A 12,818-nucleotide genomic window follows, 5' to 3' on the forward strand; every position below is an offset into this window, starting at 1 on the left:
ATGTGGTTGGACAACCTTCCATTTTTTATTATCTGATCAATATGTTATTCAAACAAAATGATCAAATCTGCAAACAATCAAATGTTATAACTTCCCTTCTGATCGATTTGGATTCTACATTATAGATTGGATTTGATTAACCACCTCAGCTCCGGAAGGTTTTAACCCCTTAATGACCAGGCCAATTTTTGCAAATCGGCACTGCGTTACTTTAACAAAAAATTACGCGGTGGTGCGACACTGTACCCAAATACAATTGATGTCCTTTTTCCCCCCACAAATAGAGCTTTCTTTTGGTGGTATTTGATCACCTCTGCGGATTTTAGATTTTGCGCTATGAACAAAAAAACAGCGACAATTTTGAAAAAAAAAAAAAAAAAAAACACAATATTTTTTGCTTTCTGCTATAAAAGATTCTCAATAAAAAAAATTAAAAAAAATCTAATTTTTTTATCAGTTTAAGCCAATTTGTATTCTGCTACATATTTTTGGTAAAAAAAAAATCCCAAAAAGTGTATTTTCATTGGTTTGCGCAAAAGTTATCGCGTTTACAAACTACGGGATAGATTTTTGGACATTTTTTTTCCTTTTTGTTTTTATTAGTATTGGCGGCGATCAGCGATTTTTATCAGGACTGCGACATTGCGGCGGACAGATCGGACCCCTAACTGACATTTTTGACACTATATGGGGACCAGTGCCATTAATGCAGAAATCAGTGCTAAATATTATGCACTGTTACTGTATAAATGACACTGGCAGGGAAGGGGTTAACACGAGGGGTGATCAAAGGGGTTAATGTATGCCTAATAATGCTTACTCACTGTGGGGGGGGGGGGGGCACTGTGACAGGCACAGAGAGATCGGGGTTTTAGCTGAAACTCCTTATCTCTCTCTGCCTGTGTGACAGAAGACTCGCCTGCTTTGTTTACATAAGCAGGCGGGTCTTCTGTCAGTTTCTGTGATGATTGTGGGGGGGCCAGAGGCCGCTCCTTCCGCTGCCGCTCCTCCCGCTGCCTGACTTCCGCTGTGTCTAAGCACAGTGGGAGCGCGGTCTCGGCGGCGTGTACATAATCACGTAGATCTACGTGATTATGCGCAGCCGAGCCGCCATGCCACAGTAAATCTGCGTGGGGCGGTCGGCAAGTGGTTAAATTAAGTCACTCAGCCAAGATAGAATTTATCAGTACCTTTGCATCAGTCGGTAGCACTGAGATACTTTAACCATTTTCCGACTGCCCTATAGCAGATTTACTGCTACGGGGTGGCCGATCTGTGCAGAATCATGTACACTATATTACCAAAAGTATTGGGACGCCTGCCTTTACATGAACTTTAATGGCATCCCAGTTTTAGTCCGTAGGGTTCAATATTGAGTTGGCCAACCTTTGCACCTACAACAGCTTTAACTCTTCTGGGAAGGCTGTCCACAACATTTAGGAGTGTGTCTATGGGGATTTCCGGAGGTCAAGTGGTCGATCATTAATATGATCGAATTTTGATTGTTCAGATTTTGAGATTACATGGTGGAAACAGCAATGCAGTTCAACTTTTTTTTTTTTTTTTTTCAACCAGCTGGCTGGCCATGTATGGGCAACCTTACTCTTTAGGTATCCCTCCTAGATTAAAGTGGATGTAAACCTCAGACATGAAATATGTCCCCTCTCCACAATCAGCTCTCAGAGCTCTCTTCAATGAGCTCTAAAGAGTGTAATTTCAGCTCCCTGCCCCCTTTTTTCTGACAGCTCAGACGAGCTTTAAAAATTCCGGACTTTGAATGGCTGTAAAGGAAAGAAGGCTGCAGATAGACAGATAGATACAACTTATGTAGGAGAATTTATTTAATCTCTGTGTATCATGAGGCTAGTCACTTCTCTTGGTATATGGAAGGGTTTACAACCACTTAAACTCTCTAGTTTTAAATGAAAGTATATCAAAAGCCAAATTGTTTTGTAGCTTCAGATAGCATGGGGAAGGATTGGAACCTCTGTTAAAATTGTGTTGCTGTCTTTGTTTCCGAGGGGGAGATTCACCCTAATATTTGTTCAGGTGATTGGTACTAAGTGTTGTAAATTCCAAAATCTTACAGCTATCTCCAGGACAGAAATAGAGGGGACATCTTCCAGTGGGGACACCTGTTCCTGTAACAACCATCTATAGGGGTAGGGGGGTTTCCTATGACATTGGAGAGATTCCCTCAGTGGGAGCAATAGTGCCCCATCACTCTTATCAGTGGGAGAAATAGTGACCCATCACTCTTATCAGTGGGAGAAATAGTGACCCATCACTCTTATCAGTGGGAGGAATAGTGCCCCATCACTCTTATCAGTGGGAGAAATAGTGACCCATCACTCTTATCAGTGGGAGGAATAGTGCCCCATCACTCTTATCAGTGGGAGAAATAGTGACCCATCACTCTTATCAGTGGGAGGAATAGTGCCCCATCACTCTTATCAGTGGGAGGAATAGTGACCCATCACTCTTATCAGTGGGAGGAATAGTGCCCCATCACTCTTATCAGTGGGAGGAATAGTGCCCCATCACTCTTATCAGTGGGAGGAATAGTGCCCCATCACTCTTATCAGTGGGAGGAATAGTGCCCCATCACTCTTATCAGTGGGAGGAATAGTGACCCATAACTGGTATTAGTGGACGGAATATTGATCCATCATTGGTATCAGTGGAAGGAATAGTGACCCAACATTGGTATCAGTGGGAGAAATAGTAACCAATCACTGCTATCAGTGGGAGGAATAGTGCCCCACCACTGGTATCAGTGGGATTAATAGTGACCCATCACCGGTATCAGTGGAAGGAATAGTGACCCATCATTGGTATCAGTGGTAGGAATAGTGCCTAATTTTTGGTATCAGTGGGAGGAAAAGTACCCCAAGGGCCGGATAAGGCAAGCAGGTTTGGAGACCACTGCTCAACTAGTGCCCTAACATTGGTATTGGAGGAATAGTGACCCATCGTTGGTATCAGTGGGAGAAATAGTAACCCATCATTTGTATCAGTGGGAGGAATAGTGCCCCATCACTGGTATCAGTGGGAGGAATAATGCCCCATCACTGGTATCAGTGGGAGGAATAGTGCCCCATCACTGGTATCAGTGGGAGGAAAAGTGCCCCATCGCTGGTATCAATGGGAGCAATTATGCCCCATCACTGATATCAGTGGGAGGAATAGTGACCCATCATTGGTATCAGTGGGAGGAATAGTGCCTCATCACTGGTATAAGTGGGATGAATAGTGCCCCATAACTGGTATCAGTGGAAGCAATAGTGACCCATCACTGGTATCAGTGGGAGGAATATTGCCCCATCACTGGTATCAGTGGGAGGAGAAATGCCCCATCACTGGTATCAATGGGAGCAATAGTGCCGTATCAGTGAGATGAATAGTGACCCTTCACTGGTATCAGTGAGAGGAATAGTGCCACATAATTGGTATCAGTGGAAGCAATAGTGACTCATCACTGGTATCAGGGGAAGCAATAGTGACCCATTACTGGTATCAGTGGGATGAATAGTGCCCCATCACTCTTATCAGTGGGAGGATTAGTGACCCATCATTGGTGTCAGTGGGAGGAATAGTGACCCATCACTGGTATCAGTGGAGGGAATATTGACCCATCACTGGTATCAGTGGGAGGAATAGTGACCCGACATTGGTATCAGTGGGAGAAATAGTGCCCCATCCCTGGTATCAGTGGGAGGGATGGTGACCCATCACTGGTATCAGTGGGAGGAATAGTGCCACATCGCTGGTATCAGTGGAAGGTATAATGACTCACCATTGGTATCAGTGGGAGGAATAGTGCCTTATCATTGGTATCAGTGGGAGCAAAAGTACCCCAAGGGCCAGAGTAAGGCAAGCAAGTTTTTAGACCACTGCTCTATTTAATTTATAAGTAAATATTTTAGCTTTAGATATACGTTTGTGTATAGTCTAGTAGATAGCACCATCTATTCTATTCTATTCTCCTCCTAAACATGAATATCTGGTTTTACCTACCTAGCATGTACATGGGGCGGAAAGGAGTGTGCACTCTCTATTCACATCGACAAAGGATTTACACTCTTCACGGAGGAGCCTGGACTCAACAGAATCGTTCATCTTCATAAACCCTTCGAGAAACTCCGGATGTCTTCTGACGATGGTGCCAGGATGTTGTATCTGGACTTTGGCAACCCCGAGGGTGAACTTGTACGTAAAACAAGTTTTTTTTTTTTTTTTTTTACCTTTGGTCTATTTCACTATTCCATAATGCAATGCAGTGGTAAACATGGAGGTTTTCACTTTGCATTGTGGGAAACTCGGTGAGAGCTTCAACATTGGAACCCAAAGCATGCATTGGCTACATGACCCTACTGAAGCCATTCTGTTGATAGATGAAGGTATGCTATCTCCTCACATAGTCACCATAGACCAGGAAGGACATGATACAACAGTGTTTCTCAACTCCGGTCCTAAGGGCAAACTAACAGGCCAGGTTTGTAAGAAAACTGAAATACATCACAGATGATATCATTTGCTGCTCAGTGATTGCAGTATTCTAGTCTGCATCCCCCCAAGATAATACTTAAAATCTGGCCTGTTAGTGTGCCCTGAGGACCGGAGTTGAGAAACACGGTCATACAACACTGTGGGGTTCATTTACTCATAACAAATAGACTGTGCACTTTGCAGGTGTAGTTGTTCCAACCTTAGTAAATGAGGTGAAGCTTCACTTTGCAAGAAATACCCAATTACATGCAAGAAAAAGGAGAATTTCTGGTTATACATGATTGGATGATGGGAGTCAGCAGAGCTTCATCTCATTTACTAAGCTCTGAAGCAAACTGCACTTGCAAAGTGCACAGTCTATTTGCCTTTAGTAAATCAACTCCTGTCACAGAAAATGGGCACGAGGTAACCATAACAAATACAATAATGCTTTAAAGCCCTACTGAGAGCGGAAAAAAGTTTTCCCATGCAGTGGGGCTGTGCCTGCACTGCGCAGATTAACTGCTCGTTTTTGTCTTGATATAGGTACATAATCCTCCCCAAGGAGTGGTTCCTTATGGCTCCTGTCCCACTCTGTGGTCTAGCGGTCTAGTGCGATGGACTGTTCCTGAAGTCATCACGCTCATAGACCTGCTCTGGACATGAGGATGTCAGGAACAGCCCATCACTGGTTCATGGGGGATTGTCATTTGTGGGAGAAGGGGAGGATTGGGTGAGTGTACAGCTTTTTCCTCACCCCTAGACAAATTGAGCAGTGAGTCCCACTCAAGGGAACATTTTTTTTTTTTTTTATTGCCCGGAGATGGGGTTTAGGCACTGTTGTAATATGCACCACATATTAACCTGATCATCGCATCTATAATGGCGCTTTTCCACTGCATGGAACCGAACGGTTCGGCTCACTTTTGTGCTTTTCCACTGTTGGTACTGCATGGTACGGTGTAGGAGCGGTTCGGTACGGTACGGCGGCGCTTTTCCACTACATGGAACCGAACGGTACGGCTCTCAAAAACAGTACCACCTCGATTGTGGTTCCAAGAGGTACCATATCCCACAATCCTTTGCATGCAGTCACTACTAGCCACTGATTGGTCAGAGAATCGTTGTTATCCCACCCACTTAACTTTAGTACTACTTTAGTGGAAAAGCAAACCATACCGTACTGTACCGTTCCAACACCGTACCATGCGGTACCAGCAGTGGAAAAGCAAACCGGGCCAAGCAGGGCCGAGTAGACCCGAGCCGGTTCTTGCAGTGGAAAAGTGCCATAAGAGCTTGTGGGACAACCCATTCTGGATCCATGGGCGTTATGGTAGAGTTGGCTCCACCTTTGCAGCTCTAACAACCTCCACTCTTCTGAGCAGTCTTTCCACAAGATTATGAAGGGTGTCTGTCTGAGTGTGTGCCCATTTAACCAAAAGATTATTTGTGAGATGAGGTGCTGATGTTGGGTGAGAAGACCTGGTTCAAAATTGATGTTCCATTTCACTCCAAAGGTGTCCAGTGGGGTTAAGGCCAGGGCTCTGTGCAGGACACTTACGTTCCTCTACACCAGACTCATCAAACCATGTTTTCATGCACCTAGCTTTGGTGATTCGCCATATAGAGTAGCTACCATGACACATAAGGACCTGTACATCTGGTCATACTTGTCTCACACTTTGGTAGCTTCCTGTTATAAAGGGGGTAGATTGCTCAGAGTCCTTTCCCCAATAGTTGCCCTGCAAGCAACACATGGTCAAGGTCACTCTTTGCTCACTGAACAGACCAAGGGTTTTCTTTTTGGTGTTTTTATGGTTTAAGATAGGGTTAGGGATTTGATTGGGATACTCCAAAACTATGTACAAATAGGGCCACACTTCCTCTTCTGTAGAACTATGAGCCTGTAGCAACGTGAAGAGATCAATCTTCCTGTGGTCAAAAATGTAGGTAAAGTCCTTTCACTAGGAATCAAATAGACTAAGCTCATCAGGACACTATGCCCCCTTTACACACACAGCACAGGACACACAGGAAGGATGGCATCAACGCACAGTCTCTAGGTTCTCAAATGTCCTTGGAAAATGGGTTGCCTCCTTCCAATATCCTTGTGACACCTTTTTTCCCTGTGATACCAGACTAGATCCTCAGACGACAGTCCATCAGTCAGATTTCTGCAGCTCCCAGTAAAGCAGGCCTCCAGGAAGCCCACCTGGGGCTTCGAAACCCATCAGAGGCTTCGACAACCTGCAGACAGATGGCAGGATGGCCTAAAGGGGCAAGCACTCACCTTAGGCTGTGATTTCCTTCTAAGGAAAGAGTATTTACACAGGCTCCCAGCTACCAGCTGGGTGACCCTCCCCAGGGACTGGCCAAGGCTGTATTAATACTTAGCTGCTGATTAGACTAAGAACCCATTCACACTGAAGCGTCACGACTCTGTACTACTTTGGTCGCGACTTGTGAAGTCCCGTGCACCGCGACTTCGGCGCGACTTGTACGGACTTCATATAATGAATGTCTATGCAAGTCGCCCCGAGGTCGCCCCAAAGTAGTACAGGACCCTTTTTCTAAGTTGGAGCGACTTGTGTCGCTCCTATTAGAACGGGTCCTGTAGCAGTCAATGGACCGCGAGGGACCGCTACTTGTCGGGCTCACAAGTCGCTCTAGTGTGAATGGGGGCTCATCCTGCCCAGTAATTTCTAGAGATTTCTGAACTATTTAGAGGAAGCAGTCAATCCTGCAACTACTGAAACATAGAACAGACCAAAACAATCAACACAGCCAGACTGAGTACAGGCCATAACTAAATTTACCTAATCCCAGCATCTATCTAGGAGGGTGCTACATAAGTACAATGGTAAAATCAACTGCATAGACTTTCAAACCTTTAATGTTGTTTTTTTTTTTTTCTATTCAGCAACTGGATCTTCACTCCTGTCCCAAAACCATCGTTTTCATCATTCACTCCTTCTTGTCAGCCAAGGTGTCTCGCATGGGTCTCTTACCGTAAGGAAGAGTTCTGGAGAAGTCCTACAGAGAACCAAAGTAGTTCCTGCACTAATCCACTCATAAATGAAAAGAGCTTCTTGGTTGCCTAAGCCATTCTTGAACAACTGTCGGCACTGGAATAGATGCTGCCGCAGTTGTCGCGGTGTTATACAATACACTTTAACCCTGTGTTACCTGGTGCCAATACCTCTCACAGCAACGTAGTGCCTTACATGTAGTTTTATGTAACGGTTTCGATGCACAGATATGAAGCGAGCAGGCACCTTATCGTTCCTGTTTGATCAAGAAGGAGATTTCCGGTGCCTTCAGCCGTTTTCTTCAAATGTTGTAGATAGAGCTGTAAAATACAACACTGGGTCCTAAGCTGTATGCTTATTTCTACATCTGACTTAAAATTTTGTGCATTATAATTATATATATATTATATATGTATATTCATAAGAAAAAGTCAAATAAGATATATTTAGTTTTTATTAGAGTTGAAAAAAATGAATTGACAAGATGGTGTCTGTTTCGTTTTTCCACTGTGGTCAAGTGAGACGGTGATGACGTGGCAGCTCTCCATTGGCTGGAAAATAATTGTGTGCCCTTGCTAGTTACCCTCTTGTTTAAAGGGGATCATGCAAACGATTTTAATTGCATTGTTACAAAGGGGTCTAGTTATAAGAAACTTGAATTCGCACAGATGTCATTTTGAATCCCAGTAATTTGCCTAATATGTTTATTTCCTGTGATCATCGGCTCCATCTAGTGCCCATAATGTAGTATTTTTCTGAAATTCCTCAATCAGGAAATTTCCACATTATGGCCACAAGGTGGAGCTGATGATCATAGGAAACAAGCATATTAGGCAAATGACAGGGATTATTCGTGACGGCTGTGCGATTGTGTGAGACATTCGCACAGCAAATTTTTTAGAAATAGATCCAAAACTGTGCCATATTGAGGTGCTAGCTTCTAAAGGTGACATGGCTGCTTCATGTATTTAGACCAAGGATACACCATAAAGACAGTCTGTTACGTTTTAAATGTTTTTTTTTTTTTTCACAAATCAGTGTGAAGCTTTAAATTTCTTTAATAAACTTTTAAGCCAGAAACCTCTGGATTTGGAGACAACTCTTTCCATAAATATAATTGGTCTGACCTTAGACTGAATTTGACCTGTAGTGTTAATTATACATCATAGGATGCTTCTCCTTCAGCGAACACAATGAATAAATTGGATAAAATGTGCCTGAAATGGACATTAGGGCAGGCCTTACAGAATTTTATAACATGCATGCTTATTCAAGCAAAGTGTCTAAAAAGTGCCCCGCACCAGTTATACTGACTGTACCAGTGCTCCCTTGGTGTCCCTGCCTCTATTCCATCAGGCAACACGATCACAGTACTTCTGGGTATGAAGGAGCATGTGACCTCCTTCAGTGTTCTTGGGTGGTTGGTTATCTTTTGGGTTTCAGTGCTGCTCTAACTGAGGCAAAATGGTTTAAAGTTGAAAATCGAATGTTACCCTTGCAGTAGGGCATCCCTCGCACTACATGCTCATTTGTGCCAAGGGTACAATTATAAAATAGTTTTACTTACCTTATTCCCTGCCCACCAAGCAGCAGGTGATCTACTTTTCTCTCCCATGCTTCGGGTAGTGGATGAGCACTCTAGATCCACACAATGCAAAACTGCAGGTCCTCCATTGTATATGATGACATTAAAGTGCGACCAACGAAGCAGCATTGAGTATCGGCTTTTGGGGGTCGGTCATACGGAGAAGAGGAAACCTGCCAGCGGTAGGGTAAGTAAAACTGTTTAATGCAAACAAAAAGGAGCCCCCTTTTCAAGGGTAACTTTAGATATTCCCTGGAGTTCAGCTTTAAAGTGTCTTTAAACCCACATTATCAAAACCTATCAATAAATGGTGTATTCCATGCTGTTCATACTCACTCAGTCACTATGAGATTGGTTTTCTGTATTCTGCAAAAAACCTGGTTGATCCTACTGCTCTCTATCTCCACCTTCTGTTCATGTCACCAATTCAGCTAGGGATTTTGCAGAGCATTGTTGGCAGCTCTGCGCATGCTCAGTTTTCAGTGAGCTATGCTGAGCACTTCCTCCCTATCACATCTGGGCAGCCCCTGTGACTATAGAGTCACACATGTGGGCGTATACACAGTGGTAAATTACTGCCCACTCCCTCCTTCCTCCTCTATGCCCACTAACCAGCTAAACACAATGGGGGTGGGATATTCATTCAGATACAAATTTGAAATATATACAACATAAGTTGCCTCAATAAATAATCAAGAAGTGAAACAAGTATAAAATCAATGTGCAAACAGTTCATGTGATGCTCCAAAGAAGTTGCAATAGTAATAATAAGCAAAAAGTCTCTTGTTGGTGTCCAAATGAGTGAATAGGATACTGTAACTTCACCTGAATACGCCTCCACCATGAATTATACAAAATGCTTGCTTACCAGATCACTAGACTCCAAATTATAGGAGTCTAGACATGCAGTAGATGGTAACCATTCAGAGCAATTCCCTCTGCTTTTAGGCTGAAGAGTATGGTGTCATGGCTAACAGTGTAAATCACTCCAATTCAGAGCCCATGAGAAAAAAAGAAATTGCCCACATAGTTTAAAACTGTATGTTTATTATGATGACAATGTGATGCTAAGAACACTTACATAAATCCAGATAAAAGCCAGTAAAAAAGTCAAATGTTCCCAGGGAACTGATCTGCTAATCAAAAAATTTGGCTTACGTGGTCACATCCAACATGGACTCTGCCCTACATGTTTCGTCAGAAGTGACATAAATCTTTATTAATTTTTGGCAATGACATGGTGTGAGTGTGTGGGCATCTATTACATGTAGATTGATAGATGCTTCACCCTCCTCCTATTTGAAGACACAGGCTGGAGGAGCGTGACCCAGCCTGTTACTGGAAGAAATCTGGGCATACCATGTTGTTGTAAAAAAAATAATAAAGATTTGATTTCAAATATATATCTTAAATAAAAATTAAAAAAGTTTATTGATATTAATTATTTATTTTTATTCTGTATGTCACAGGCAATTTTTTTTTGTTTTGAACATGTTACCAGCAGCAGAGGACTAGAAGCTCCCCCTGCTTAAGTTTCCCTGCAGACAGACCACACCCATTGTAAGGAGAATTATACAAAAATAATTATCATTAAACCCACAAGTACTTTTTTTTTTTTTCAAACCACTATTCCTTTATACTGGCTTTTGAAATTTACTAATGCAGCGATTTAGAAATTGTATGAAAGGTTTAGCACTGGGAAACACTTTTTGAAAGATAAAAAGTTAATTTCACTTTCGTTCATTGGCGGACACAGCTCCTGGTATTCTTAACCATTGGGTTATACTGCCCCCTACAGGAGTAGGACACTAGGCAGAAAAGAATTCTGGCTACACCCATGGGCAGTCCCATGGGTATACTCCCTCTCTCTGCTATAGCCACTCAGTTTTTTTTCTGCCTAGTCAGGAGTAAGGACCTAGTTCCTTGCTGGGATCTTTTGTCGTGGCAAATTTTTTTCTCTTTTTAGATGGAAATATTTTCTCTTGGATTTTTCCTGAGGTGATTGTCCCGATTCCAACTTCGAACATTTTCAGGGTTTTTACTCAAACCTGGGTAATGGGCTGGATAATCTAGATCCAGTGGTCTCCCCAGTCTGGTCAGCGAGCGCACGCAGACCTCAGCTCCGCGCTAGGTCAGCCGCTGCATACTGGACGGGGGCTGGCCTGCGAGTTAAACGACCAGGTCTCGGCCCGAGTCACAGTGTTCCTCCTGGCCGACAGCTCCCCATTTCGATGGAGAGGGGTTCTGTCTGAAGCATTGCCCACCCGGTTCCTGGTATGGTAAGTAGGTGTCCGCCCTCTCTCCCTGGAGGGTTTTGGGGTGGACGTGGGCCCATCCTTGGGATGGTTGGACCCCTGGGTTCCCCTCCTTCCTGACAAGTAGCCTCCCTTGCCGAGTCCCTCACCTGCCCCCCCTCCTCTCCACACTCGGGCTGTTTGGGTGGTCTGGCCACTCTTCCTGGGGTGGGGGCAGGGCGCTTACTAGCGATGCGGGCTGGAGAGGGGTGCCACCGGTGACCGGACAATCTGCTATGCAGGGGGGGGGGGGTTATACCTGGTGGGTGCTCCTGCCAAGGTCCCACCACGCTGCCTGGATCTGTCCTTGAGGCCTGGTCTCCCTCCTGGGTCCCAGGCGCTTGTTTCTGCGGGTGGTGAGTCTGGTGGGGTCCTCTCCCTCTCTGCTCAAGATAGCTTGGTGCTTTGTGCCTGATGACTGGGTGGTGCTGCCAGTGCAGTGGGGGGTTGTCCCTTAGCAGTGTTTTACACCTTTTGTGGGGTTCCACTGGTGACTCATGGAGTCTTTGGAGCACATTTCCCCACCTCATCCCCTCTCTGAGGCTGCGGGTCCCTCTAGGTCCCAACCATCCATCCATCCATGCACTGACGGCGGTCCTTGAGTCCCTTGTGTCCCGGATGGAGGTGGCTTACGGGTGATGGGCTAGCAAAAAGTGCCCCCCACCTTCCCCTGCCTCATCTGAGTCATCAGATCCTAAATCTGATTCGGCCGCCACTAGCGTGGGTCACTGCTCGGTCTGCAACCACGCCCCTGTAATCCTCTGATAGTGAGGATGATTCCTCCACGTCTGCGACCACGCACAAAAAGGCACTGGTGGATGCACTGATTGTTTCTGTGCATAAGACCCTAGAGATAGAGGATGCAGCTGAAGCTGCGACGAATGCACAGGGTACCCTTTGGCCTCACAAGCCATCCAGAGTGGCAAAGATGTTTCCTTTCCCCGCCTATTTTGACAGAATTGTCGCTAAATAGTGGGGATGACCAAAGCGTCCCCATGGGGTTCCTAAGCACTTTACTAGGCGTTACCCCTATGAGGAGTCCCTTCATAAGAAGTGAACTATGCCACTGGTGGTTGACCCTCTGGTTTCCAAATTAAACAGGGCAACCATGATTCCGGTTGAAGAGTCCCTGGCCTTTAAGGATCTGGCTGACCGGAAGGCGGAGGCTGTGCAATATGTACACTCTGGCTGGTTCGGCAATGAGGCTGGTATTCACTATTGCCCTAGTGTCGCAAACCATGACCGAGCTCTAACGCCGTGACCTGGAGGGGGAACAGCTCCCCCCTGCCTTTGCTGAGCTGGCAGACCAGCTGGTCCAGGGGCTGCAGTTTATCTGTGATGCCTCTTTGGATGCAGCTCCCCTGATGGCTCCCCTCTCTTTTTTGGCAGTGGTCTTTTGGCATGTCTTTTGGCTCAAGTGCA

General features: G+C 44.9%; 1 protein-coding gene across 1 annotated transcript in view; it reads left to right on the forward strand.

The window, feature by feature from the left end:
- The window catches only part of SNTA1 (syntrophin alpha 1), a 101,944-nt gene extending 93,653 nt beyond the window's left edge, over positions 1 to 8,291 (forward strand). The window contains exons 7-8 of the mRNA XM_082271841.1: positions 4,022 to 4,209; positions 7,409 to 8,291. Coding sequence (XP_082127967.1) covers positions 4,022 to 4,209; positions 7,409 to 7,501 — 281 coding nt within the window. The 3' untranslated portion in view covers positions 7,502 to 8,291. The remainder of the gene's footprint in view (positions 1 to 4,021; positions 4,210 to 7,408) is intronic.
- Positions 8,292 to 12,818: the final 4,527 nt, after the last annotated feature.

Source organism: Pelophylax lessonae (genome assembly GCF_965119305.1).
Source record: "Pelophylax lessonae genome assembly, chromosome: 11".
Classification (NCBI taxonomy): Eukaryota; Metazoa; Chordata; class Amphibia; order Anura; family Ranidae; genus Pelophylax; species Pelophylax lessonae.